Here is a 26,771-nt window from a genome sequence, read left to right as displayed (position 1 = left end):
AGGCCCTAAGGCACTTTTAAATTGTTAAATTGTTGAACGAAAATGCATGTTATTTGATTATTTAGAACATGTAGTCCTGACCCTAACTGTTTCTGGTGTTTCCACTGAAACTTATTAGAATAATTAATCATTATCAGACACAATTTTTGTCCGATATTTTTTCACAATTTTTCTAAAAAAAGTCTTACTCTAACACATGGAATCCATATTCGTTACTGGAAAGTAAATTTTCATTCATAATTTTTATGTTAAGGTAGGTTTATAACACCTGAAATTCATTATCATTTCCGCTTCACATTGCTGAATGCTGTCAATGCGAATATAATGACAAGACAGCTCAAGTATATAAAGTAGATGAGATCGATATGACTGTTCTTTACTACAAGACCGGGTTCTGATTAATATAAAAAGGGTGCTCCAACAGTTCATTTAAAGAGAATTTTTGTTTGTAGAAGTCATAACATATTAGTGTTGTTTCATTTTGAATTGACTATCACTTCAATTAGAATTACGAATTGATATTTGTATTCAGGGTTCCTTATAAAACATTCAATATTTACTTTCAGACCTTCACCGCTTGGTGCAACAGCCATTTACGCAAAGCCGGCACTTCAATTGAAAATATTGAGGACGATTTTCGAAATGGACTCAAACTCATGCTGTTGTTGGAAGTTATATCTGGTGAAACCTTACCAAAGCCCGACCGCGGCAAGATGCGTTTCCATAAAGTAAGTATGAACAATACAGCTAATGTGACTAAGTATGCCATATAAGGCTCCTTTCAGATTGCCAACGTAAACAAGGCACTTGATTTTATTGCCTCCAAGGGTGTGAAGTTGGTATCCATTGGAGCAGAAGAAATCGTTGATGGCAACCTCAAAATGACATTGGGTATGATCTGGACCATCATTCTCCGCTTCGCTATTCAGGACATCTCCGTCGAAGAAATGACTGCCAAGGAAGGTTTATTGCTTTGGTGTCAGCGTAAAACTGCCCCTTACAAGAATGTTAATGTTCAAAACTTCCATTTAAGTTTCAAGGTACTTTGTTGGTCTTTTTCATGCCATGTTCTCAGACACTTAAACGATTTTTTTTTCGATCCAATAGGATGGTCTAGCGTTCTGTGCTTTAATTCATAGACATAGACCAGATTTGATCGACTATTCCAAGCTATCTAAAGACAATCCACTTGAGAATTTGAACACTGCGTTTGATGTCGCCGAGAAATATTTGGATATTCCAAGAATGTTAGACCCAGATGGTAAGTGAATTTTGAAGTCAATTATCTGGTTATGGTAAACCTCTAACAATATAACATAAGCAGTTGATTTATGACGATAAATTTATCGATGACAAACATATTTTTTGCCTAATTCTATATAGATTTGATCAACACTCCAAAGCCAGATGAACGTGCCATTATGACATACGTATCCTGTTATTACCATGCTTTCCAGGGAGCACAACAGGTTGGACACAGTGGGATAAACTGTTTTCTTCGCTTTGTTCTCATCAGTGTCGTTTGAATTTATCCACCTAACGATCCAGTTTTTGCTTGGAAACAAATTAATACTGTGTTCGCTTCCACCTTGTATAAAATGATCCAAATAGCATAATTAACAAACAGAGATTTATGTGTGCATGTGTAAACCAGAATGATAACTTATTCTAAATTGTTTGCTTAATACAATGAGAAGATACTAAGATACATTGAAGTTCTTGCCATTTCTTCAAATATCAGACATTTTCGTGCAGCAAAATGTAAGCTAATGGAGTGATCATACCAATACTTCTATGTAATTTTGGTCATGTCGTGGTGATCTAGAATCGAACATTTTCAACAGCGACTTTTCCTAAACATGTTACACCGCATTGGATGCCTCTATTGATAGTTGGCTGATTGACAGTTAAAATATGCATAAAAGCAATGAGCATTTATGAAACAGTTTTCATCCCAATGATCTCATCGCATCGTTAAAACCTCTCGTTTTTGTGTTTTCAGAGATATGTAAGAGTTCGGTTGAAGATATGTATAAAGTGTAGGATATAATAATTATTTTCGTATAAAAGATTAGCTCTATGAACTTTATTGCTGAGTTCAGGCGCGAAGTATTCAGAAATCCAAAATAGATAGGAAACTATCATTCCTTTACAAAATTAACATGAAGTTCAACAAATTTATAACTCGTAGGTTACCTAGGTTCGTAGGTTAGAATATGTTAGAATTTGTATACTGTTCTACGCAAAGGATACTGCTTTGTTACCTGCATCAACTCTTCATATCATCACTCTTCATACGTTTTTGGTTGTGTTTTGATCTGCTAAACAAGCCGGAGAATCGAGAATCTAAAGCACCTGTTCAATGAAGCATGCCACATCTTTTATGAACTGGTGCATTATCCTGTTGGAATACCCAATCATCACGGTTGTTTTGGTGTAAAAGATTAGTTATTCACAAATGCATTCTGCAATTCATCAAATTGCAAATATTTGGTTGCCGTCGTGCCGGAGAGGCGATCGCTGGGTAATTTGTGATTGCCTGGCCGCTGTCCTGTTCCCTCTCGGGCTAGTTTCACGGTCAAATGGAGCCTAGAAGATTTTGCACCAGAATCGAATCTCCCAGACAATTTCATCATGCCTCCGGATGACAAGTTCTTCAGTTTGTCGTCGACGGCGACGGTACCACAATACCTCTAACCAGCAGGTGAGGTCTCCGTCCTCCATCAAAACGACAAACTTTGTCCTTCAGTGGAAAATCAATGGGTTGTATAATAACCTGAGATATTTAGAGATCCTTGACCGATAACTGTGTCCGTCGATCATTGCTCTACATAAGATAAATTGAGTAACACCATCGAATGTCCAGAAAATCCTCGGAGGTATTTTTTTCTGGCACACGAATTGGGGCTCCGTTCATCAACACTTCGTTGCTTTAGGTATCCTCATTTGCGGAAACAAATTGCTACCGACTTGTGGATAAAAGCAGTTAGAATCGAGGCTCCTATACCGGTGACCATCATCTGTATCTAAAGGGTGTGTCACATCAAATTGCATCACGGAAAAAACGCTGTAGAAATTCGCCCAGTAGACCGATCCTTTTAAAAATTTTAGACAGTAAAATTAAAACTATTAAACAACTTTTGGCATTTTCTTTTTATTCATACTTCGAGCCCAAGCCCGTATGCTCGCACCTTCCTCTTTACCCCGTCCATAAGGTTCTGTACAACGTCAGGTTGTAGTTTTTTTTAACAGAAATCCATTTTCTCTTGAAGTCCGCCTCCGATTTGACAACTTTTTTCCGGAGGGCCTGCTTCATAATCGCCCAATATTTCTCTATTGGGCGAAGCTCAGGCGCGTTGGGCGGGTTCATTTCCTTTGGCACGAAGGTTACCCCGTTGGCTTCGTACCACTCCAACACGTCCTTTGAATAGTGGCACGAAGCGAGATCCGGCCAGAAGATGGTCGGGCCCTTGTGCTGCTTCAATAGTGGTAGTAAGCGCTTCTGTAGGCACTCCTTAAGGTAAATCTGCCCGTTTACCGTGCCGGTCATCTCGAAGGGGGCGCTCCGCTTTCCGCAAGAGCAGATCGCTTGCCACACTATGTACTTTTTGGCAAACTTGGATAGTTTCTGCTTGCGAATGTCCTCCGGAACGCTGAATTTGTCCTCTGCGGAGAAGAACAACAGGCCCGGCAGCTGACCAAAGTCCGCTTTGACGTAGGTTTCGTCGTCCATTACCAGGCAATACGGCTTCGTCAGCATTTCGGTGTACAGCTTCCGGGCTCGCGTCTTCCCCACCATGTTTTGCCTTTCGTCGCGGTTAGGAGCCTTCTGAACCTTGTATGTACGCAGGCCCTCCCGCTGCTTGGTCCGCTGGACGAATGAACTTGACAAATTCAGCTTATTGGCGACATCCCGGACCGAACTTCTCGGATCACGTCTAAACTGCTTAACTACGCGCTTGAGATCTTTTTCACTGATGGAGCATCCATTTTTGCTGTTCTTCACCTTCCGGTCGATGGTTAGGTTCTCGAAGTATCGTTTTAGTACTCTGCTGACCGTGTATTGGACGATTCCCAGCATCTTACCGATGTCCCGATGTGACAACTCCGGATTCTCGAAATGAGTGCACAGGATTAATTCACGACGCTCTTTTTCGTTCGACGACATTTTTCCAAATTTACGAAAAATTGACAGTGAAGCATGGCCAACGTGATGTATACACTCTTATCTGATTATAAGCGAAAGCTGAAGATATAATTCCTAAAAATTAACTTTCTACAGCGTTTTTTCCGTGATGCAATTTGATGCGACACACCCTTTATTCGTAGTTAATACAGAAGCTACATTAGGCGTTAGATGGCTTGAAGGATCCCAATATCGTTCTAGTGACTTCAAGACTCATCTCAGCATTCCCCAGTTGACGATTCACAAAATAGTGATCATTTCACGATTCACAAAATAGTGATCATTATTTGTTTTCCATCGCAATAAGCGACTCGCTCCCACAAACCACTCGCAGGTCTAAATGGATGTATGATAAAGCCCCGATCACCATTCAACAAGATTATCATGAAAGTGGCGGTCAAAGCGACCTTTGGGTTGGGTCAGGCTTCATGGTCTCGTTGAGTCATTCTGATCAATCCTACAAGAGTCCATTGGCCACGAAAGCGCCGTCTAAAAGACGCTCAAACAGATGTCCCTGCTAGGAAAAACCACTCTTCTCAACATAATAGATATACTGAAGATTGGCCAAAGCAGCAACACCGTTCAAGAATACCGGCCAATTCCCCTGTCCTCCTATACATCCAAGAGCCTGGAAAGGATGCTGAATAGACGGCTGTCCGAAAACAGAAAACTGAATTACCGGCAGCTCGCCTTCCGGCCGGATGTGGGCATTAACTCATACTTTGTGACCCTTGGGGAGGTGATATCTGAAGCCAACAGAAACTATCAGCACGTTAAGCTTGCAGTCCAGGGTTTGGAAAAGGCATTTAATCGTACGTGCGCTGGTTCTAAAAACGCTATAGATTGGGGTGTAGACGCCAAGTTGCTATACAGTAGAAGTCCGATTATCCGCGGAATAGTCTAGCAGAGACACCGCGAATAACGAAAATCGCGGATAGAACTTAAAATGCAAACACGCAAAAAAAAAGAAATTTCAGCGTGGAAACTTTGTTTTATCAATACATAAATCATCGAACTATATCTTTAATGTTATTTACACCATTGAACGGATAATATGAAAGCCATGACCAAAACAAAAGAGCAGGAACGTACCACTCACTGACAAATTTCGGGATGGTCTGTGGAATTAGTATGGAATTCGATAATCGGGGTCCTACTGTACTTTATCAAGAGCTTCGCCACAAGTCGGAGTCGGACTCAAAGTTTGATGAATTATTAAACAATAACTATTTGTACTACAGTTAAGTATTATGCATTGGAAGTAGTGAAAATATGTCTCCTACGGAACGGTTCACAGTTTTCAGAAATATTCGCTATATTTGTCAAGATATAACTAATAGTAACTTTCTCCGTTTTTGACTCAATCCCACCCACATCGAACTACTAAAAAATCATGACATATCATAGCGTGAAAAATTACTATTCCTATAGAATGAGAAGGCATTCATGTAAGTTATGAATTCCACAATTCCACAAAATCATGTTATATTTGTTCAAAATTTGTAAATTTCTTCATTGTACCGTGATTAGAAATCCGGACACTTTTTAAATCATTATTTAAATTCCGGACTCATCGAATGGTGCTCTGGTGGTCGAATGGTTAGCGTCACACATTATCATGCCAGGGATTTCGGGTTCTGGCCTAGGGATTTTTCGTCGAAGAATTTTTTCCGACTTGCACTGTAGTCTCGCGTATTCTAGAGCTTGTTGCTCCAAAATACATTGAAGGCGTGTTATTCGGCATAGAAATCTCAACTAAGTACTACTAATAAAAATTACGCAAGTAATACCTACGTCGAGAAAGGGAAAGTTCTACTGGGAACGTTTTTGTCATCCAAGAGAAGAGAAGACACATCGAAAATTCTTGCTCCATTGTAATGCATAATTAATGTTACATCATAGGTTTTTGGCTTCGGCGTTGCTATTCCTAGATACGTATTAGCTTTGATCGATGAATCGGTTGTTCAGGGCGCACTGTACCTTTGAGGTCAAATTAACAACTACGCTGTTTTTAAGTTCTACTCTCAATATGCCAAAATTGCACTTGAAAATGTACAAACCAATCTCTTATCTAATGTACTTCAACAGTCAACTTTCTTTGCATATTTCCACATCTTTACTTCTAACATGTTTTGATTGTGTGTTTGCTTCATCTCTAAACTGTTATGTGTTTTTGCTTTTACTTTTGATGATTGTCCCTATAGATCTGCAGAATACCGCTATGCCAGATGAACGAGCTGTCATGACCTATGTGTCATCGTATTACCATTGCTTCAGTGGTGCACAAAAGGTCTGTTTATCGTGAAATTAATATCATTAAATAATTTTATTAACATGTACTACACTCTTGTGTTTGAAATCTTTTTTTCACTAAAAAAAAACTCTGGGCATATAAATTGCGGGTATATAAATTGCGTTCGAATTTTACAGAAAAAAATCTAACAGTGTCATATTTGTATGATTATGAGGTCTTTTTTACTTCTGTATATTGTCATGATGCGTTTCTTTTCCACAGGCGGAGACAGCTGCCAATCGTATTTGCAAGGTGTTGAAGGTCAACCAGGAAAACGAAAGACTCATGGAAGAATATGAACGATTGGCAAGTGATGTGAGTGTTTTCTTCAATATATTTCTTCCACATTATGCATTCTGCTTCAAGCATTACTTTTAAACAGCAATAGAATTATTTCTATTATTCTGCAACAAATAGTTCGATCAAATAGTCATCGATTGTGTCAAGAGTAATAGAAATTTGAAATGCGAGTTATACAAAGTTTGAAATGCTGGTCAAAAAGTATGTTTCAACAGGTGTTCCACATATGCTGCACTTTGCGTTGAGATGAATATTTTTGTATGCATCTTCTATATTCTCTATCTTTAGCTTTTGGAATGGATTCGACGCACTATGCCGTGGCTAAACTCCAGACAGTCCGACAGCACACTGGCTGGGGTTCAGAAAAAGCTCGAAGAGTACAGAACCTATAGGCGCAAACATAAGCCACCACGTGTCGAACAGAAGGCTAAACTGGAAACGAATTTCAATACGCTGCAGACTAAACTTCGTCTATCGAACCGACCAGCTTATATGCCAACCGAGGGAAAGATGGTTTCCGATATCACAAACGCTTGGAAAGGATTGGAACATGCGGAGAAAGCCTTCGAAGAATGGCTTTTGGCCGAAACCATGCGTTTAGAACGTTTGGAACATCTGGCTCAGAAGTTCAAGCACAAAGCCGATACCCACGAAGAATGGACCAAGGGTAAAGAAGAGATGCTGCAATCACAGGACTATCGCAACTGCAAATTGAATGAACTCAAAGCTCTTAAGAAAAAACACGAAGCGTTCGAATCAGATCTCGCAGCCCATCAGGACCGCGTCGAGCAAATAGCTGCTATAGCGCAAGAATTGAAGTAAGTATAAAATGATAAAAAGTCCAACAATTACTCCGATGATTGTCCTTTATTGACCCGTTCCGACCGCCGAAGTACAAGACTGGATCTTCCGCAAACAGGGTCTTTTATAGAATATCGAAAAACTCGCCCTCCAATGCTTTTTTTTTGGTTGTATCGTACTTTAAAATATCCGGTTCGGCAAACACCTCCTTGCTGTCTTCCTGTTGCACCCTTCGATCAGCTCTTGATGCTTCTTGCTGCACACCCTCAGCTTCTAGAGTATCTCGCTGCTGCACGCTCCGATCGATTTCCAGAATGTTTTCCGATATTAGCGGCTGTTGAATCTCTCGCACCGATTCCTTCGTGTTCATCTTTATCTCCAAAACTTCGCACCTGAGCTCATCTATATCTTGTCAGTTGGGTCGAGGGAACGATACGCCTTCCTGTTCCTCTGGGATTTTCCATTTTGTTGCAGACTGTAAAGTGCAGTCTGTTGAAAAATAATCCCGTTCTCGCCCAGAATCGTCTTCAACTTCGTACTCGAGTATTCCCCGCCTCCATCTGCTCGCAGAATCTTTGGCATTTTCCCTAACCGATTTAACATAAGGCTTACTATTGGCAAATCTTTTAGTAGGCTTCCGATTAACCCTTGAGCGACTGTATTTTCTGAAATTGTTTATCAAATTACCGCACTCCTCAAATCGGTTACAATTTTCGGTCCTATAATCAGCTTCACGGCATCCAAATGACGGTATCCCAATTTTCAATGCAACCTGGTGACAAAAGAGGCTTCTGGATCGGCTGTTCCAGGTGGTAAAGTCTCCCTTTCCGCTCACCCACTGCGACTACTTTGTCGTTTCGTAGTATTTGGCATCCTCTAGGGTCCAAGCACATTTGGTGCCATTCACCAACAATCCCGCTCACAGATATCAAGTTCCGCCGAAATCCGTTCCATTTTCATTTATATAGATATAAGATGTAGAAGTGCGGTTTTTCATTTAAAAATCCATTTTTATTTTTGAACAAAGAATAATTTCGATAGCGCAAACATCAAATGGACTGACAACGCATATCTCGATGTGGTTGTAGAACATAGGGGAATCCAATTTTTCGAGTTTTCCGACTTCCCTTTGGAGTTTTCCGATTTTTTCCGATTTCTCTTCTTAAACATTGATCTACGGGCAGAGACGAATACAACAAAATAAAGACGGCTCCAATCGGACGATTCCCTCCTCGGATTTCGCGCTTAGCAACACATTTGGTGTACCTTTCTTATTTGTATAGATTACGCTGTTCTCCGTTAGTCATTTATAACCATGATATTCTTCCCGCGCCACAACATTTCTGGCCTACTACACTTTTTCTGGGTAGTAGTTTTCTGGGGGAATTTATTCCGTTCACGTGTGAATAGCATGTAGGTTCGCGTAGACAAACATGAAGTGGTCTGTGGTTGCAGCTGTCATTAGTAGCAAGAAAAACGAGAGGATCACACTTCTTCTTCTTGAATGGCATTAACGTTCCCTGTGGAACTTTTGCCGTCTCAACGTATGCATTAACTAGCGTCATTTATTAATACTTAGTTGAGATTTCTTAAGCCAAATAACACGCCTTGAATGTATTCTGAGGGGCAAGCTTTAGAATACGCGTGACCACAATGCAAGTCGAAGGAAATTTCTTTGACGAAAAATCCCCCGGCCGAAACGGGAAAAGGATCACATTACTTTTCCCAATTTCATTGCACGTTGCTAAAACTTAATTCCACGACAGATGTACCGTGTCGGACAACACATGAGACCACTGTTCAAGCAAAAAAAAAAAAAAGAAAGTGACAAAACTTTGAGAAACAATAATCCAATCCAACACTTTGAATCATTTATTATAAATTGTTTGCATTGCTCGAAGAAATTTATAACATCTGTAGTTAGAACAATAGTCATTGATTAAAAAATGCGTTTTAAGCATACTTTACAACTAAAAGAACTTTGTTATCCTGGAACCACTTTTTGACAGTCTTGGCGGTGTGCTTTAGATCGTTATACTGCATGAACTGCCACTCGGCGTGTGGCAGATGCCCATCCCTTAGGATTTGGGCGTAGAGGTACTGATCCATGCTCTTATCCACCCAGTATCGGAGATCAACCCCGTACCATGAGAAGCACTTCACACCATGGTGTTCCCTTCTCCATAGGGTGCTTGCAGCGTGCATATGTATTAGTGATCTGTTGGGCAGGTAAAAGAGATCGCTGCATAGGATTTATATGGATCGACAAAATTGAGCTTTGTTCAAATAATTATTTTAATAATTTATATAAATAATTTATTTTTTATATTATTTTTGCACATTGTGATTGTATAGCCGGATTAGGTGAAGTGTGTTCCCATTTAGGCTTTGTGCTTTTTACTCTGGAATGCTGGTCTCGTGAAGAAGTAAACTATTATGAATATTCGTGTGCAGATACCCTTAATCGGTGGTTAGTTTAGCCAAAAAAGCAGATGATTATATTGAAATTAAAAACATATTCAGCCAGAAAGATCAACCAACTCTCAAATATGATTTCCGGGTACCTGAATGCTCTGCGGAGAAGTGAAGTATGGCTATAAGAAAATTGATCGGAAACGTAGAAAATCTATCAATTGACTAATTCATGAAAAATACAAGGAAGCATTCGAACATAATGCTGATAATCCTTTCCAGTTATTTTTTCGATTCAAATCCAGTGGGAAAGTCGCTCAATGAACATCGCGAAATAGGTGCTATTAAGTTAAGCAATATGCGTCACATAAAAGCTCTTGTTCGGTAAATAGCTTGCCTAACTGTTTCACAAAGTTCATGTTAGCTCTATGAAATATTTCGCGCTAATAGATAGATCGCAACTATATTTAAATCATCTACAAGAACGTCGATTGATAATGAATCCGCTTCTGTTGTATAGAAGCTACGAATGTAAACAAATGATTAGAGATGGGCAAACCGTTCACGAACGGTACAAAAGAACTAGTTCGCCGAAAAGAGTGAACGAACGGTCGTTCTTTTTCTATCCACGAACTGATTCCGAAAGAACGGTTTGCGAGTGAACTGTTTGAGAGTGAACTGTTTGTGAATGAACTGGTTAAGAACGAAATGTTTGCGAGTGAACTGTTTGAGAGCGAACTGATTGAGAGTGAACTGTTTGTGAATGAACTGATTAAGAGCGAACTGTTTGGGAACGAACTGTTTGAGAACGAAGTGTTTGTTGCGGGCGAACTGTTTGCGAACGGACGAGTGCAGCTGAACTGATTTGTGCTGGACGGAATAGATTAATATAACGAGAACGCTTGTAAGAAAAATAAAACAATTGTCATTTATGTCATTTATGTTTTTTTTTTTTATCTGTATTATAGTGACTTTCAACTCATTTGGCTGGTTCGTCACTTTTACTTCCATTTTTTGGAAGAATGTCGGGAGTGAGAATTGAACTCGTGACCTTGAGCGTGAGAGGCATGGATGTTACCACTACGCCAGATCGCCTCCGTGTCATTTATGTCATTTATGTCATTTATGAGCAAAATGCACGTAACGCAAGGTTTATTTTGTTAATGTATACTCAATTTTGGATTAAAAATTAAATTAGATTTTCGTAGTTTTAAAGTCAAAGCTATATATTTTCAATTTCATGTATTCTTTCAATTCCGCGTAATATTATACTTATATATATACTTCCTGATTATCAGAAAAAATCCGGGAAAGGGGATTCATGAATTAGGTAACATAAAATCTCATAGTGAGGGCAAGTTAAGAAAAAAGTTTTTTCGTTGCTTTCAATCCATTGTTTGGCCTATTACGCGTACGTGTTATCATGATGGTTTGTATTTTTTCTCTGAATGAAATATGATCTTACATGGAACCTGTGTATTGTCCAAACAGAAAATATGAAAAATTGCATATATTTTGTATATATTTTATGTTATTATTACATATACTTTTGTCGGCCGATAAACATATTTTCACATACAGTTTGCGACTTTTGAAGAAGGACTAAATTTCAAAAATATAAATTCCATACGTACACTATCCAATCCAACGATATCAATGAATAGCTGTCTATTGATGTTGGGTTGCAGCTAACATTCTATGTTGTTCTTAATACCGCTGAACGAAAGAGCGAAAGAACGGTTCAAAAGAACTGATTCACTTAGATGAACTGTTAGTGACTGAACCGTTCATCAAAGTGAACTGTTTTGCCCATCTCTACAAATGATGTTTGCCCAACAGATGCTCTATGTGTAGCAAGACCCCTATTGGGCGATGTACCCAAGTTTTTCCGTCCGAGCCGATGAGGTTTACCTTCGTCCAGGGTTGCCAACTATAATTTTCAAAAATCAGGATAAGTGAAAATAAAAATCAGGAAGAAATCAGGATAGGTCATATTGGGCTGTCCGGATAGTTCGTGACGTATAGAAGCATAATTTTGCACAGATAATGCTTAATTTTGTTCCACAATCATTTGCCATCTTTCACGTGACTAAAAAAATATATCCTCCCAGAATATGTTCGCTTTTATGTCGGGACTGTTCACGGTATTTTCTATGCTGTCCATAAAGTCGAAGTGTCCCTAGAATTATTCTTGATCAGCGTTTCGATTTGGTCATCATTCATCATTCTTGCTTTTGAAACATGTAATTAATGTATTTAGATGTTATTTGCTGCAAAATTTCACGGAGCCTGTATCTTTTTTGTTTAGTTCTTCATATTTGTAAGTGGCTGAACACCTTTCAATGTTTCCGTTCCTAGTATATTCTTCTATTCCTCATTTCATTAAGATTGAATTGAGAAAACCGATGTACCGATCGACCGATGTAGAGGAGTATAAACTCTTCCAGAAGTGGGAAAGCCAGTGTGTTGCCGGATCTTTTGATCGTTAATTCTTTTCCCCGAAACCTGCAGCACTACAGTCAATTACAAATATAGCATTTTCAGAATTTCTCTGCATTTTGCATTCATGTTTTGGACTGAATATTTACTGAATGATGCCAATGTATGGGAAAAATCGAAAAATCACCCAAGGGGGAGTGAAAGAAATCGAGGTTTTCGAAAACAAAATTTTGATGTCAAATGTCTTAAAATGACATGAAACGTCGAGATTTAGTGTCATCCCAAAAAAATTTTTTGTCAAAAATCGGTACTCGGACTTTTTTCAGAATACGAAAAGAAAAGTATGGTTTTGGGTGCCAATAATTATCTCGATTTTTCGTTCGGATCGTGCTATGAAATATTGATTTGCACGATAATATACCACATGCAAAATTCTAGCTCATTCGGACTTCATTTAGTGTCACAAACGTTAAAATTTGAGTTTTTTGAAAACCGAAAAATCACCGGAAATCGGGTTTTTTTAAACAAATTGATGCCAAATGTCTTGAAGTTGCATGACACGTCGAGATTTACAGTTATCTTAACAAATTTGTTTTCACAAAAATCGATTTTTCAGGCGGCAAAATTACCAAGTGCCGAAAAAACATTTTTTTACAAAAAAAAATCGAGATGAGACTGGATCTCGATTTTCGAGATGAGACTAAATCTCAACGTTTCATGTAATTTTAGGAGATTTGGCATAACAATTTTTTTTTCGAAAACCCCGATTTCCTTTACTCCTCCCTTGGGTAATTTTTCGATTTTCAAAAAATTCGAACTTTGACCGCTTAGCACCACTCTCCCTTAAGTCCGATTGAGCTGATATTTTGTATAGGGTGATTTTTCGAGGTGATGAATATTTTTTATGGGGTAACTTTTTGAAATTCGAGATGACCATTTTCATAGGGACCCTAATATTTACTCACCAAATGAGGAAAGCATATCAGCAGAGTAAGAATTGAAGATTGTTTTAAAATTTTAATGTTTTTTTTGACGTAGGACTACGTCTTTCATTTCTATACCGGGGTGTAAAATCAAAGTTTCGAAACCGAAAGCGTTACGCCGGAGACCGAGATTTTGAGCGTTAATAGCTCCTGAACAACTGAACGAAATGGTATGATAAACACTTCATTCAAAAGATAAAATGTCTACGCGTTCTATAATTGAAACTTTCTGATCCAAAAACTTGTTTCAATAGTCTTAAAATTGCTTTCAAAACAGGCTATTGAAATCACCAATCGGTATAAAAGCGAGCGCCGCTCGGAAATCCACTCAGTTCAAATTGAACAGCGATTGGAGCATGTTGTCGCTGTTGTGGTGAAGCTCTTCGTTTATCATGAAAGCGCGGATGAACGGTGTCACCAAGAGCCTGTTTGTGCACCTTAGGCCAGAAGGGAATCCATCAGGAGGAGAGTGATGCCACAAACGGTTCCCCGGGAAGACATCGCTACACACACACATACACGCGCGGAATTCTTTCCGTTTGGATGCCATTCAGCATCGAGAAAGTTCCGGAAAGATCTAATCATTTCTGGAAAATAATCTGCCAGTTCCTCTGGGAATTTAAAAATACATTCATGTGAAAGAGTTTATTTTAATGTTTTCTAACCATGTAACACAGCGATCAAATTCATTTGATTTTGTAATTTTTCAACCAAGTGTAATTAGCAGGAAAGCTTCTGAAGATTATTCTTCCCCATCAGTAGGATATTTCCGTATCCAATATTGTATGCGCACGCAATCGATTATTGCTCAGTCGCCGAAAGTTTCGAGCTCAGAGAGTTCATTCCCCTCTAGTTTGCCTTCCAAATTGCCATCGTAAACCACACCTTCTCTCGATTCAATCACACACAAAAAGCATACTTAAGCGATATCCTGAACACATACACGCGCAGAATTCTTTCCGTTTGGATTCAGTATCCAGAAAGTTCCGGAAAGATCTAATCATTGCTGGAAAATAATCTGCCAGTTCCTCTGGGAATTTAAAAATACATTCATGTGAAAGAGTTTATTTTAATGTTTTCTATCCATGTAACACTGTGACCAAATATTTTTCAATGAAGTGCTATTAGCAGGTGGTTATCGAGTTAGTATTAACCACTGGTGGGCTTCCAGTATCGAGGAAAATGTGGAAATATCTAATCGTTGCTGGAAAATAATCTGCCAGTTCCCCTTGGAATTGAAAATTACATTCTAGCGAAAGAGTTTATTTTAATGTTTTCTATCCATAAAATATCCATATAATACATTTGGTTTTGTGATTTGTCAATCAAGTGCAGTTAGCAGGAAAGCTTCTGAAGATTATTCTTCAGAACAAGGTTTTTCGTATCCTATATTGGATGCATAAAACCTTGTGCCTCCAACGTAACGCTCTCGTTTTCGAAGTCCCCCAAATATTCATTTATTCATTCATTCAGAATGGATTTTGATTCAACTTCAAACAAATGATCTCTAAATCAACGATAGTCCTACGTCACCCTTGTGGTTATACCATAGATATAACCCACTTCCTGTTTTTATCCAAAATATATATTTTTATTAAGGCTCATATGGCGTCAGCCTAATGGGGCCGGAAGTTCAATATTTCGACAATGTTTGCTTACAACTATGTTAGTAATATGTAACCGATTACTCGTGGTTGGCTCGAGGTTAGTATTACAAGTGTTCTCATAATTGGTATGTTGCAGTCTTCGATGCTCTGTACGTGTGCCCGACATGGGATACTTCCTATTGGGATGCAGCTGACCATTAATCAGCAACGCCCCCCTAGTCTGTACCCCATATCTAGCGTGGTGCGTCTTTCTCGACTCGAGGAATCCAGGATAGAATGGTTACTAGCCGGCGCAATCATCAGCTCGTGTAGAGTTGTCATGAGCGGTACAACCTTTGGCTCTTGTTGAATGATCAGTGGACTGCACAACCTTTGGCCCGTGTATCTGTAAAGAGTGTGTGTATGTATTGCCGCGACTAAGTAAAAGTTTATCTTTGGATAGGAGGGATATGAAACGGGGACACAACGAAGGAAACATCATTAAACGTTGACATCGGCGTTTCTGAGGAACAGGTATAGATGAAGCAGAAGATCAGGATCTCGGCTACCTAAGATATCCCGGACGGGGATATCCGATTGTCTGCCTTGTGCTCTCAGTGCTCTAGAGAGCTGAGAGCGAGCAGCATGGAACCGGATACACGACCAGACAACATGCTCGATGTCGTGGTAGCCATCGCCACAATCACAAAGATTGTTTGCTGCGAGCCCAATGCGATAGAGATGCGCGTTTAGGTTGTAGTGATTGGACGTAAGCCGAGATATCACGCGAATGAAATCACGACCTACATTCAATCCCTTGAACCATGCACTCGTCGAGACCTTAGGGATAATCGTGTGTAACCAACGACCGAACTCATCACCACTCCACATGCGCTGCCAACTTACGAGCGTATACTGATGAGGAATGTGGAAAAATTCATTATAAGCAATTTGCCTTTCAAAAAGTGTGCCTTCTAAAGCGCCCACCTTAGCTAGCGAGTCCGCTTTCTCATTCCCCGGAATCGAGCAATGAGAGGGAACCCATGCTAAGGTAATCTTGAATAATTTTTCGACCAAAACACTCAATAGTTGTCTTTTATTGAGCGGATTGCCTCTATTGAGCTGAGACTGTCTTAAAAAATAAAATAGTGGTCGATGGGCAGTGTTTCAATGATCCCTAATGCGTAATATATCGCACCCAGTTCAGCGACATACACGGAACAAGGATCTTTGAGTTTGAAAGAGGCAGTGAAATTTTCATTGAAGATGCCGAAGCCAGTGGACCCGTTTATGAATGAACCGTCAGTAAAGAACATTTTATCAGATCTAATTCTGCCGAAAATATCGGCGGAATAGAATCGGAGCGTAGGTGATCTGGGATTTCATGGATTTTTTGTCGCATGGACAGATCAAAAGTGACAGAGGAATTGCAGAGGTATGGGGAGCAAACTTGGTTGGAGATGCCTGGTGAAGGGTGCATGTCGTGGGTAAGGTACTCATGGTATAAAGACATAAAACTTGACTGAGGAGTCAGTTGGAGTAGATTTTCGAAGTTATCAATCACCAATGGATTCATGATCTTGCAACGGATGAGAAATCTGTAGGATAATTCTGTGAACCGAAGAGTAAGCGGGGGTACTCCTGCTAAAACTTCGAGACTCATCGTATGTGTCGAATGCAAACACCCCATGGCGTCCAGACGTCCAAACAAGCAACGATATTGTATTCTCTCCAGTTTGAGAATATGAATCTTGGCAGCTGATCGGAAGCAAAAACTGCCAATGTTATTTAATGTTATTTGATTCGATTATATAAATTGTATTATATTGACATTGATTTAATTTTTTTCTCTTGGGTTATTTTACATTCTGAAACAAATTCCTTCATCAATAACTTTGCGACTACTCTTTCATAGACATCGCCCTCACTGAGGTAATGTTGTGCCTCAAACTCAATTTCGTTATAATCAATTCAATTCGTTTAATATTCTGGTTTCATGAAATTATCCAGTCCTGTTCTGAAAATGGTAGCGCGCAGAATTCACGGCTACGGTTAAGCCACTGTTCTGAGGATTTTTAGGCTTAAGCGCCACCTCTAAGAGGACCACTCGCGCGATATTTGCCTGGCAAAGAACCAGCCTGGAAACTGGTCTCGAAAAATTGAATTGTAATCGCTCGAACAGTGACTCTTCCCAAATTATTGTTCTCCGTATTCTGATGACTCACTCGGCCGACAACAAAGAGATCTGACGGAAATCCGCAGAGCTTCCCGGAGAAAGAGATGCAACTGAAATAACCTGCTGTCCAAATTTCACTTCTCGCTTAAAGACACGAGTGAGATTCAAACGCAAACTCAAAAACCACGAACTAACGATCTGAGACTTAAATGATTTCTCCAAATAATTAATTGAAATTCAACCATGCAAACATGTATTTTCCTAAATACTGTATATAATTATTCTCTAACCGAACCTACATCCTATTGTGCCATGTGCGTCTCCATTGGTTCATTATCGTCGTTTTATAGTCGCGGTCGTTTTCCTTGGGCGTCCAGACGTTTCCGATTTTTGCGGTCGTGGAGGGCATAAACACGAAGGTTTTGGATTGCGGATGACCATACGCTGTGTGTCCGTGCAATTATGCGTGCGATTCATTTTTCGTTGGCTGCAACTAGAATTCGAAAACCTTACATATTTCTTATTTACATGATAAATACTTACCAGGATCCGGAAAACACAAAATACCACCGAGAAACAATCAATTTTCTTCAAAAATCGGTCCAAACAAGACTCTAAACAGCCGAAACGAGGAACTGGTCCTAAATTTTGTCGCGTCATTTCAGTTGTTGAGTATGTTTAAAACTCTTTTTAAATGAATGACTAGTTAAACTGTAATTAAAACAGATGTCGTCGAACAATGAAAATAAATTATTATAAATGGATTGAAGCACTGGATTGGATTATTTTTTCTCAAAATTTGGTCACTTTCTTTTTTTTCTTGAGCAGTGGTCTTAATGTTTTGTTCGACATTGTAATTGGACTTTGCCTTGATTTAATTTTCCACGTGACCTAGTTCAATACATTTAGTTGTAGTTTCGTTAGTGTCAAGCAGTCTTCCATGTTTCACAAAAACATTGCGTCCGGGATAAACATGTCCACGCTGCTGTTCGCAGTTTTGTGTTTGAATACAAACATGATTTTTCGTACCTATATTTGAAAATGTGACATGTTTCATAGTATTCATAGTATGTTTGGACATACGATGTTCAATCCTAATGTTTCACATGATGTTCGAACATGGTGTACAGTTTCTGTTGCATTTTCACCCCAAGCACCGGCAGTGCGTAGAGTAGAATAAGCGAATCGGACACCACAATACCACCACTCAACACGTGGTGTGTTGGTATGTTGGTATGTTGTTGTTGGCTTCGTCTAAAATATTGGACAAATAAAATAAACCTCTTTATTTGTTCTGAACAAAATAAACGTCGATTGATATCAGAGTTCTTCACAATTGTTTTCATTATTTAGTGTACGCATCAATTTATATACTGAATTCATGTAATATTCGCTATTATTAGTTATTTGAACAAGTACTAAAATTGAATAGAGCGTGGCGGAGATGTTTAGTTACCCACAACAAATTTTGATTACAATATTTCTATAATTTTAATCGAATATATAGTACCAGAATTATTCAGCAGTGACATGCTAAGGCGTGACGCTAACCACTCGACCACGGGAGCAGCAGTTTTGGCTGGATCTTTGAATATTTACAAATGACTAATATTGTTTGTTTTCGACGAACACGACCCGAACTATAAAACGAGCGAAGAAGAGGAGAAGAAAAGATGATACAATCGCATACACACATAGCATATGTAGTGTAGTGAAAGTGTAGCTTTTAGCCGCTGAAATTTCTCTGCTGGTTCTGCTGTGTGCCGCTGAAGGTTGCACCTAAAACTAATTTTTGGGTATTTATTTATTTATTTGGCCAGCATTTGTACGACGTCACCCGCTGTGCAGTCGGTTCCCCAAACGCAAAAAAAGTCTCATAGAAAGCTTCCTTCTATTCAGAGAATGTTTTCTTTGCAAGAAACCAAGGATTATTTAATCAGACTTGCAAAATGTGCATGAACTCGTAGCCTCTTAGTTCATGCAATGCGAATAACGCGAGTAATGCGAACTAAATTTCCAGTTCGTTTCTGTGAAAAAGTATTCTACGAAGAAATGTTTTAGGATGAATAATTTCTTTTCGTGCGTGAAAAGAAACGAAACGAACGCAATGAATACTGCGACATCGGATGATATGTTTGTACATGATGTTCTTGAATTTTAAACATCGTGTTTGTTCTCACATATTTATGTTTGTGTATCATTTTTTTCCAAAATATATATTGTATTAAGGCACATATGACATTAGCCTGACGGGGCCGGGAGTTCAATATTTTCACAACTTTTGTCTTACAACTATGTTAGTAATATGTAACCGATTACTCGCGGTTGGCTCGAGGTTAGTATTACAAAGATTCTCATAATTGGGATGTTGCAGTCTCCAGTGCTCTGTATGTGTGGCTGACACGGGATACTTCCTATTGGGGTGCAACTGACCATTAATCAGCGACGCCCCCATAGTCTGTACCTCATATCAATCGTGGTGTATCTCTCTTGACTCGAGGAATCCAGGGTAGAATGGTCACTGGGCGATACAATCTTCAGCTCGTGTAGAGTTGTCATGAGCGGTACAACCTTTGGCTCTTGTTGAATAATCAGTGGCCTGCACAACCTTCGACCTGTGTATCTGTAAAGAGTATGTGTATGTAATGCCGCTTTATCGATCGGATAGGAAGGATATGAAACAGGGACACAACGAAGGAAACATCATTAAACGTTGACATCGGCGTTTCTGAGGAACAGGTATAGATGAAGCAGAAGATCAGGATCACGACTACCTAAGATATCCCGGACGGGGATATCCGATTGTCTGCCTAGTGCCCTCAATGCTCTAGAAAGCTGAGAGCGGGCAGCATGGAACCGGCTACACGACCAGACAATATGCTCGATGCCGTGGTAGCCATCGCCACAATCACAAAGATTGTTTGCTGCCAGTCCAATGCGATAGAGATGCGCGTTTAGGTTGTAGTGATTGGACATAAGCCGAGATTTTTTTTTTTTTTTTTTATATCTGTATTATAGTGATTTTCAACTCATTTGGCTGGTTCGTCACTTTTACTTCCATTTTTGGAAGAATGTCGGGAGTGAGTGAGGGAGGGAGTGAGAATTAAACTCGTGACCTTCAGCGTGAGAGGCATGGATGTTACCACTACGCCAGATCGCCTCCTCATAAGCCGAGATATCACGCGAATGAAATCACGATCTACATTCAATCCCTTGGACCATGCGCTCGTCGAGACCTTAGGGATAATCGTGTGTAATCAACGACCGAAATCATCTTCACTCCACATGCGCTGCCAACTTACGAATGTGTACTGACGAGGAATGTGAAAAAAATCGTTATAAGCAATTTGCTTTTTGTGCCTTCTGAAGCGCCCACCTTAGCTAGCAAGTCCGCTTCCCCGGAATCAAGCAATGAGAGGGAACCCATGCTAAGGTAATCTTGAATAATTCTATTACTCAATAGATGTCTTATTCTTGTTAGGAAATAAGATGAGCGTTTATCAACTTTCATTGAGCGGATTGCCTCTATTGAGCTCAGACTGTCTGAAAAAATAAAATAATGGTCGATGGGCAATGTTTCAATGATCCCTAGTGCGTAGTATATCGCACCCAGTTCAGCGACATACACGGAACAAGGATCTTTGAGTTTGAAAGAGGCACTGGAATTTTCATTGAAGATGCCGAAGTCAGTGGACCCGTTTATGAATGAACCGTCAGTAAAGAACATTTTATCAGATCTAACTTTCCCATATTTTGCCAAAAATATCGGCGGAATAAAATCGGAGAGTAGATGATCTGGGATTCCATGGATTTTTTGTCGCATGGACAGATCAAAAATGACAGAGGAATAGCAAAAGTATGGGGAGCAAACTCGGTTGGAGATGCCCGGTTAAGGGTGCACTTCATGGGCAAAGTACTCATGGTATAAGGACATAAAACTTGACTGATGAGTCAGTTGGAGTAGATTTCCGAAGTTATCAATCACTAATAGATTCATGATATTGCAACGGATGAGAAATCTGTAAGATAATTCTGTGAACCAAAGAGTAAGCGGAGATACTCCTGCCAAGACTTCGAGACTCATCGTAAGTGTCGAATGCAAACACTCCATAGCTATACACAAGCAGGGATATTGTATTCTCTCCAGCTTGAGAATATGAATCCTGGCGGCTGATCGGAAGCAAAAACTGACATAGTTTAACACTGATAATATCGTTGTTTTATAAAGCTTAATGAGGTCTCATGGATTGGCATTCCACCATGTTCCGGTTATTGTTTGGAGAAAATTGATTCTTTGCTGGCATTTCTGTTTCAAATACTTAAAATCAAAATATACATCCAGGTATTTGAAAAAAATAGAGTGTTGGATCGTTTTGCCGGATAGGTAAAGCTGGAATTGGGCGGGTTCGTGCTTCCTAAAATAAACGACCATTTCAGTTTTCTCCGTAGAGTATTCGATACCCAGCTTGAGGGCCCACGTGAACAGATTGTTCAGGGTATCTTGCAAAGACTTTTGTAGAACGACGGGATTAGTACCTGCGATGGAAATTTCTCGATCGTCTGCAAGTTGTCTCAGCGTGCAGTCTCTAGTTAAACAATGTTTGTGTATCATTGTTCGTGATTGGGATAGACATTCAACACTAGCGAAAACCATGTTCGAGTTCAAACCAAAACATGGAATTTTCAAATCGCATGGACATGTGTAAGTGTTTTTCGGAAGACTGGTGTCAAGAATGTTATCCTGTGTGTAACACGTTCTCTTCTAGGGATACCAGTAAAGCTAAAAATCATTTTCCCTAATAGAACGTTTCCGTATCACTGGTCACGATAATATTTATAAAAATTGTCTTTATTATTTCAGCTCCCTGGAGTATCACGACTGTGCTTCGGTAAACGCACGCTGCCAACGAATTTGTGACCAGTGGGATCGTTTGGGCGCCCTCACACAGCACCGCCGTCAAGGTTTAGATGAAGCTGAGCGTATTCTTGAAAAAATAGATCTTTTGCACCTGGAGTTCGCCAAGCGTGCTGCTCCATTCAACAACTGGCTGGATGGCGCTCGTGAAGATCTGGTTGATATGTTTATCGTACACACCATGGAGGAGATTCAGGGATTGATTCAGGCTCACGACCAGTTCAAAGCCACTCTCGGGGAGGCTGATAAGGAGTTCAATGTTATTGTGGGATTGGTTCGTGATGCTGAAGCGATTGTCAAACAAGAACAGGTACCCGGTGGGCTTGTCAATCCCTACACTACTCTGACTGCTGATATCATCAGTAGAAAATGGTCTGAAGTGCGAGCGTTGGTTCCTCAGCGTGATCAAACCTTGGCCAATGAACTTCGCAAACAGCAAAATAACGAAATGCTACGTCGGCAGTTCGCTGAGAAAGCAAATGCTGTCGGACCATGGATTGAGCGTCAAATGGATGCTGTAACAGCAATTGGAATGGGTATGTCTGGTTCGCTCGAAGAGCAGCTTCACCGTCTCAAGGAGTATGAGCAAGCCGTTTATGCTTATAAACCAAGTATTGAGGAATTGGAAAAGATTCACCAGGCAGTTCAGGAATCGATGATTTTCGAGAATCGTTACACTCACTACACAATGGAAACACTACGTGTTGGTTGGGAACAGCTCCTTACATCTATAAACAGAAATATCAACGAGGTTCGCATCACATTCGTAATATAGCGTTTGAACCTTAATACATTCATTGGAATTACAGGTTGAAAACCAGATCCTCACACGCGATTCTAAGGGCATCACACAAGAGCAACTGACAGAATTCCGTGCTAGTTTCAATCATTTCGACAAAAATCGCACTGGCCGTTTAGCGCCAGAGGAATTCAAATCATGTCTTGTGTCTATTGGGTATTCCATTGGCAAGGATAGACAAGGGGAGATGGACTTCCAGCGTATACTAGCCGTGGTAGATCCAAACAGCTCAGGATATGTACAGTTTGATGCTTTCCTTGATTTCATGACCCGAGAGAGCACCGATACTGATACCGCTGAACAAGTTATTGACTCGTTTAGAATTTTGGCTTCCGATAAGGTTTGTTAAATGAATAATGGTTGAAATTTTAGTTTCGACAAATAATTGAACACGAATTATCCTTTCAGCCATATATAATGCCCGATGAATTACGTAGAGAGCTGCCACCAGATCAGGCGGAATATTGTATTCAGAGGATGCCACCATACAAGGGACCCAACGCCACTCCTGGAGCACTTGATTACATGTCATTTAGTACTGCATTGTATGGAGAAAGTGATCTATAAGCTGTTCGACGAAGATTGGAGCTATTCATATTATGCTTTTCTGCTAGCTACGCTCAAAAGAGGAGAAAAGTGTTGCATGCCATTCATCAAGTGCTAGATAACATTTATTGAGATAGAAATAAAAAATCTGCATATATGAGTAGCTTCGTTCAAAATATTGAATTTAATTCAACTTTAAACTCATCTACCAATAAACGAAGCACAATGCCATAATCAGAAGAAAGAGAGAGGAAGATGGAGATACTAACGTTGCGTGTAAGTCGAAACACAATTTGGAAATATATTTACATATTTATAGATTTTTTTTTCAAATTGACCACTTTTCCATTTTGGCTTGAAAAATCAGCGATGTCTTCTGAGATTTATATCACGGCAGCTTGGTTGTCTTCCGTGCTTTCCAAGTCCGCTGAATTAAAAGGCTGGAATGAATTTTGAATAGCCTCCTTATACATCAGAAACCCGTAGTCATGAAGCAAAGTACATCTTCAGTTTGTCTGAAGAGCACCCGCAAATTGATTAGCAAATCGGTGTTACGAATTCAAACGAAATCGAATCGATTTTTTTTTATCTAATACCTGTATCCGTATTGACCGGGTATTCCGGTTCGTATAGAGCAGGAGTTTCCAGATCGCGGAGCACAGATCGATCAAACGATTGTGTCGTAGTAAGAAGTTGATAGTTTCAATTACGATTCACAAGAAAAACGAAAAGCTTTTTTGAAGTTTTGCGTCTCCACCGAATCAGAAAATTTGAATTAATAGAGTTTGTGGAGCCTAATACCTCTCCATCATATTAGAGGATTCGAATTCAAGAACGCAAGAACAACCCTGTACCGTGAAGTACCCATATACCGACAAGACAATATTTAATGTTGTGTACTCTAAAAATTAGTGCTGACGCGTATATAATGTTCTTAAATATGCTACTTGCTTGGAATTCGTACCACTACTGGTAAACGTACGGATGAGAGCGTTGCTGTATTCATACCACCTATAACGAAGGAAAACATTTTGCACCTTTTGGTCCCAATTCCAACTGGCAAAAACAAAATTTTGAAATTCCGTTAATTGGCGGTCCCAAATTATTATAATAATGAATCGATTTAAATAGTAGATTTGATAATATTCTATGTTGTAAACAAGTTAAATGAGTCGAAATCAATAATCGAATGAATTACATTAATAATATGTCGTTTATTTATTGGCAACACAGCTTGTGATGAAGATACTTCACTGGATTTTTCAATAAGACCTGAGTAATTAACAGCATCATGACCTAACGGATACAATCCACATGGCCGGGAACCGTTGATCAATTTCGATTGTAGGTTCGTCATTCTATCCACAGCCTTTGAGGGGTCGAAAATAGCTGATGTCCAGCAGCTAAGTGATATGAGTGGAATTTTGTAGAAGACAAACCAGGGTTATGTTTTTTGACGTAGAACTACGCCTAACCTTCCAATATAGGGGCCCATTTCAATATTTCGGTGTGAAAAAATGTTCAGTATTTGAACGCTAATACCTCCTCAATTAATGAATGGATTTTGGTTCCAAATACACACATTGATAGGAAATATCCTCAGCAATTGTTTATAAGCTAAACATTATGGGTTTTCAGCTCATATAAAGTTCAAATTGATGAAAATTGGAAGAAAGAATTCCCTACTTTCCCATACATTTTGTCTGCGCTCCCACAGCAAACAGCTATTCATTACAAGCAACCACGGGTACGGGCGAACCGTATGCACAAAGCGAAGGAGGGAGACAAAAATGATATTATAAATAAATATAGGCGGTCGCTACAACGTTAACTATATGGCTATATAAAGTGAGCGATGGTGAGGCTTGGCCACATTCTATCATCGGACGCCAAGCAGGAAATACGCTATCTTGAAATTGATTTTCAAAAATTGCGCTACACTTTCGAATATTAACCTCCATTCCATTCAGTTTGCCACTCAGCTACGACAACGGTTGAACACTGCAGTCCGTTTCTCACACCGATCAATACTCCGCCACCACGCAGAAAAACAGCTGGTGCTTGGGTAATACACGATTAGATCGCAGCGATAGATCGCGTAGTTATTCGTGAGTTCTGAATTTGGTATATTACTTGTTTAGCCAGGTTTCAGTGAATGCAATGGCGTCGTAATCACTATTGGACAGAGCAAAAAACAACTCACTTGTTTTGGTGCGGAGGCCACGTACGTTCTGATAATACAGAGTTAGCGCTGAGTGTTTGTGTGTATAGTCAAACGGTGTCGATGGATTAACGTGTGATGAGGAGTGTGGTGTATTTCGGAATTGCCAAATGAGTCGTTCGTCAATAGAAGAATTAAAACTTGCCTGACGATCAATGGGATGGTATTTCTCCTGGTGTTGCCTCGAACCGAAATATTTGACTAGGAGGTGCGGTATGTCGGAAATCGAACTAAAGTTATACCTCTTTGCCATGATGATGCAACTAGTGCCGTGTCTTTTAGCTCCAGATCCATGCCGACTTTGAATGAGACAAATGAAAGTTCATTCAGAGACAATTGAAAACCTCGATTGACTTGTCGGTATTGAGGTTATTCTTCACTCATCTGTCGATTTGTTTTTCCGTTGCCTGTGGATCAAAGCCAGATAGATACAACAAAAATTTATTTTCATTTCGTTCTGCCGTTAATGGGATAGCTTCGTTGGGAGCGATGTTTTTGGTGCCTACGGTTGCATTAACTCGGTGAGACGTTTCATCCACGAGACGCCGTGGACGTTCCCTAGATGGCACCGAAATTTCAGATCGCGGAATGCATGGTGTATGTGCCGGGGTTTTCTGTAGGATAGTGTTGATCCTGGCTGTTTTGAGTGCAATTTCCTTTTTTAATTCATCCAACGCTTTGATGTGTTCTACACATCCAGAAGCGCTGAGGATGATTTGCAGGATCTGTTGCACATAATCTCGTCTGCCTTATCCACAACACGAGTGCAAGCAAAACAAATAGACTCCATTGTCGCTGGTAGTACGTAAGTTCCCCTCTCGATGATGGTACAATTTATCACAAAAATACGACTCAATAGGTATCACAAATCGTTGTATTCCAGCAAGTATCGGTGGTTGGATAGAGTTTCCGGGTAGTTGGAATTTAACACGAAATGTCACGGGAAACGTAGAGAAAAAACGAAATTAGCACGGAGATGAACAAAAACAATATTTACCTCACAAAGTAGTAAAAAAAAATTACAGTAAATTTGAAACTGTTTCTAACCGTGTATGTTTCTGTGGCTTCTTGTGGAGAGGCTTATCAAAGTTGGAATTAATTAAAAAAATGCGGT

At 39.7% G+C, this 26,771-nt stretch overlaps 1 protein-coding gene across 4 annotated transcripts in view; it reads left to right on the top strand.

The window, feature by feature from the left end:
* Nucleotides 1–23,769, top strand: part of LOC129779373 (alpha-actinin, sarcomeric) — a 55,422-nt gene extending 31,653 nt beyond the window's left edge. For 2 of the 4 annotated variants that reach the window (XM_055786800.1, XM_055786798.1), the window contains exons 3-11: nt 567–728; nt 786–1,040; nt 1,108–1,261; nt 1,384–1,469; nt 6,702–6,794; nt 7,068–7,597; nt 22,038–22,842; nt 22,901–23,230; nt 23,299–23,769. In XM_055786800.1, the coding sequence (XP_055642775.1) occupies nt 567–728; nt 786–1,040; nt 1,108–1,261; nt 1,384–1,469; nt 6,702–6,794; nt 7,068–7,597; nt 22,038–22,842; nt 22,901–23,230; nt 23,299–23,457 (2,574 nt within the window). In that variant the 3' untranslated portion in view covers nt 23,458–23,769. Of the gene's footprint in view, nt 1–566; nt 729–785; nt 1,041–1,107; nt 1,262–1,383; nt 1,480–6,390; nt 6,477–6,701; nt 6,795–7,067; nt 7,598–22,037; nt 22,843–22,900; nt 23,231–23,298 lie in introns of all 4 variants that reach the window. The other 2 variants (XM_055786801.1, XM_055786799.1) reach the window with 2 other exon arrangements.
* Nucleotides 23,770–26,771: the final 3,002 nt, after the last annotated feature.

The sequence above is a fragment of the Toxorhynchites rutilus genome, chromosome 3 (assembly GCF_029784135.1).
Source record: "Toxorhynchites rutilus septentrionalis strain SRP chromosome 3, ASM2978413v1, whole genome shotgun sequence".
Classification (NCBI taxonomy): domain Eukaryota; kingdom Metazoa; phylum Arthropoda; class Insecta; order Diptera; family Culicidae; genus Toxorhynchites; species Toxorhynchites rutilus.
This window is presented reverse-complemented; position numbering and strand designations above follow the sequence as displayed.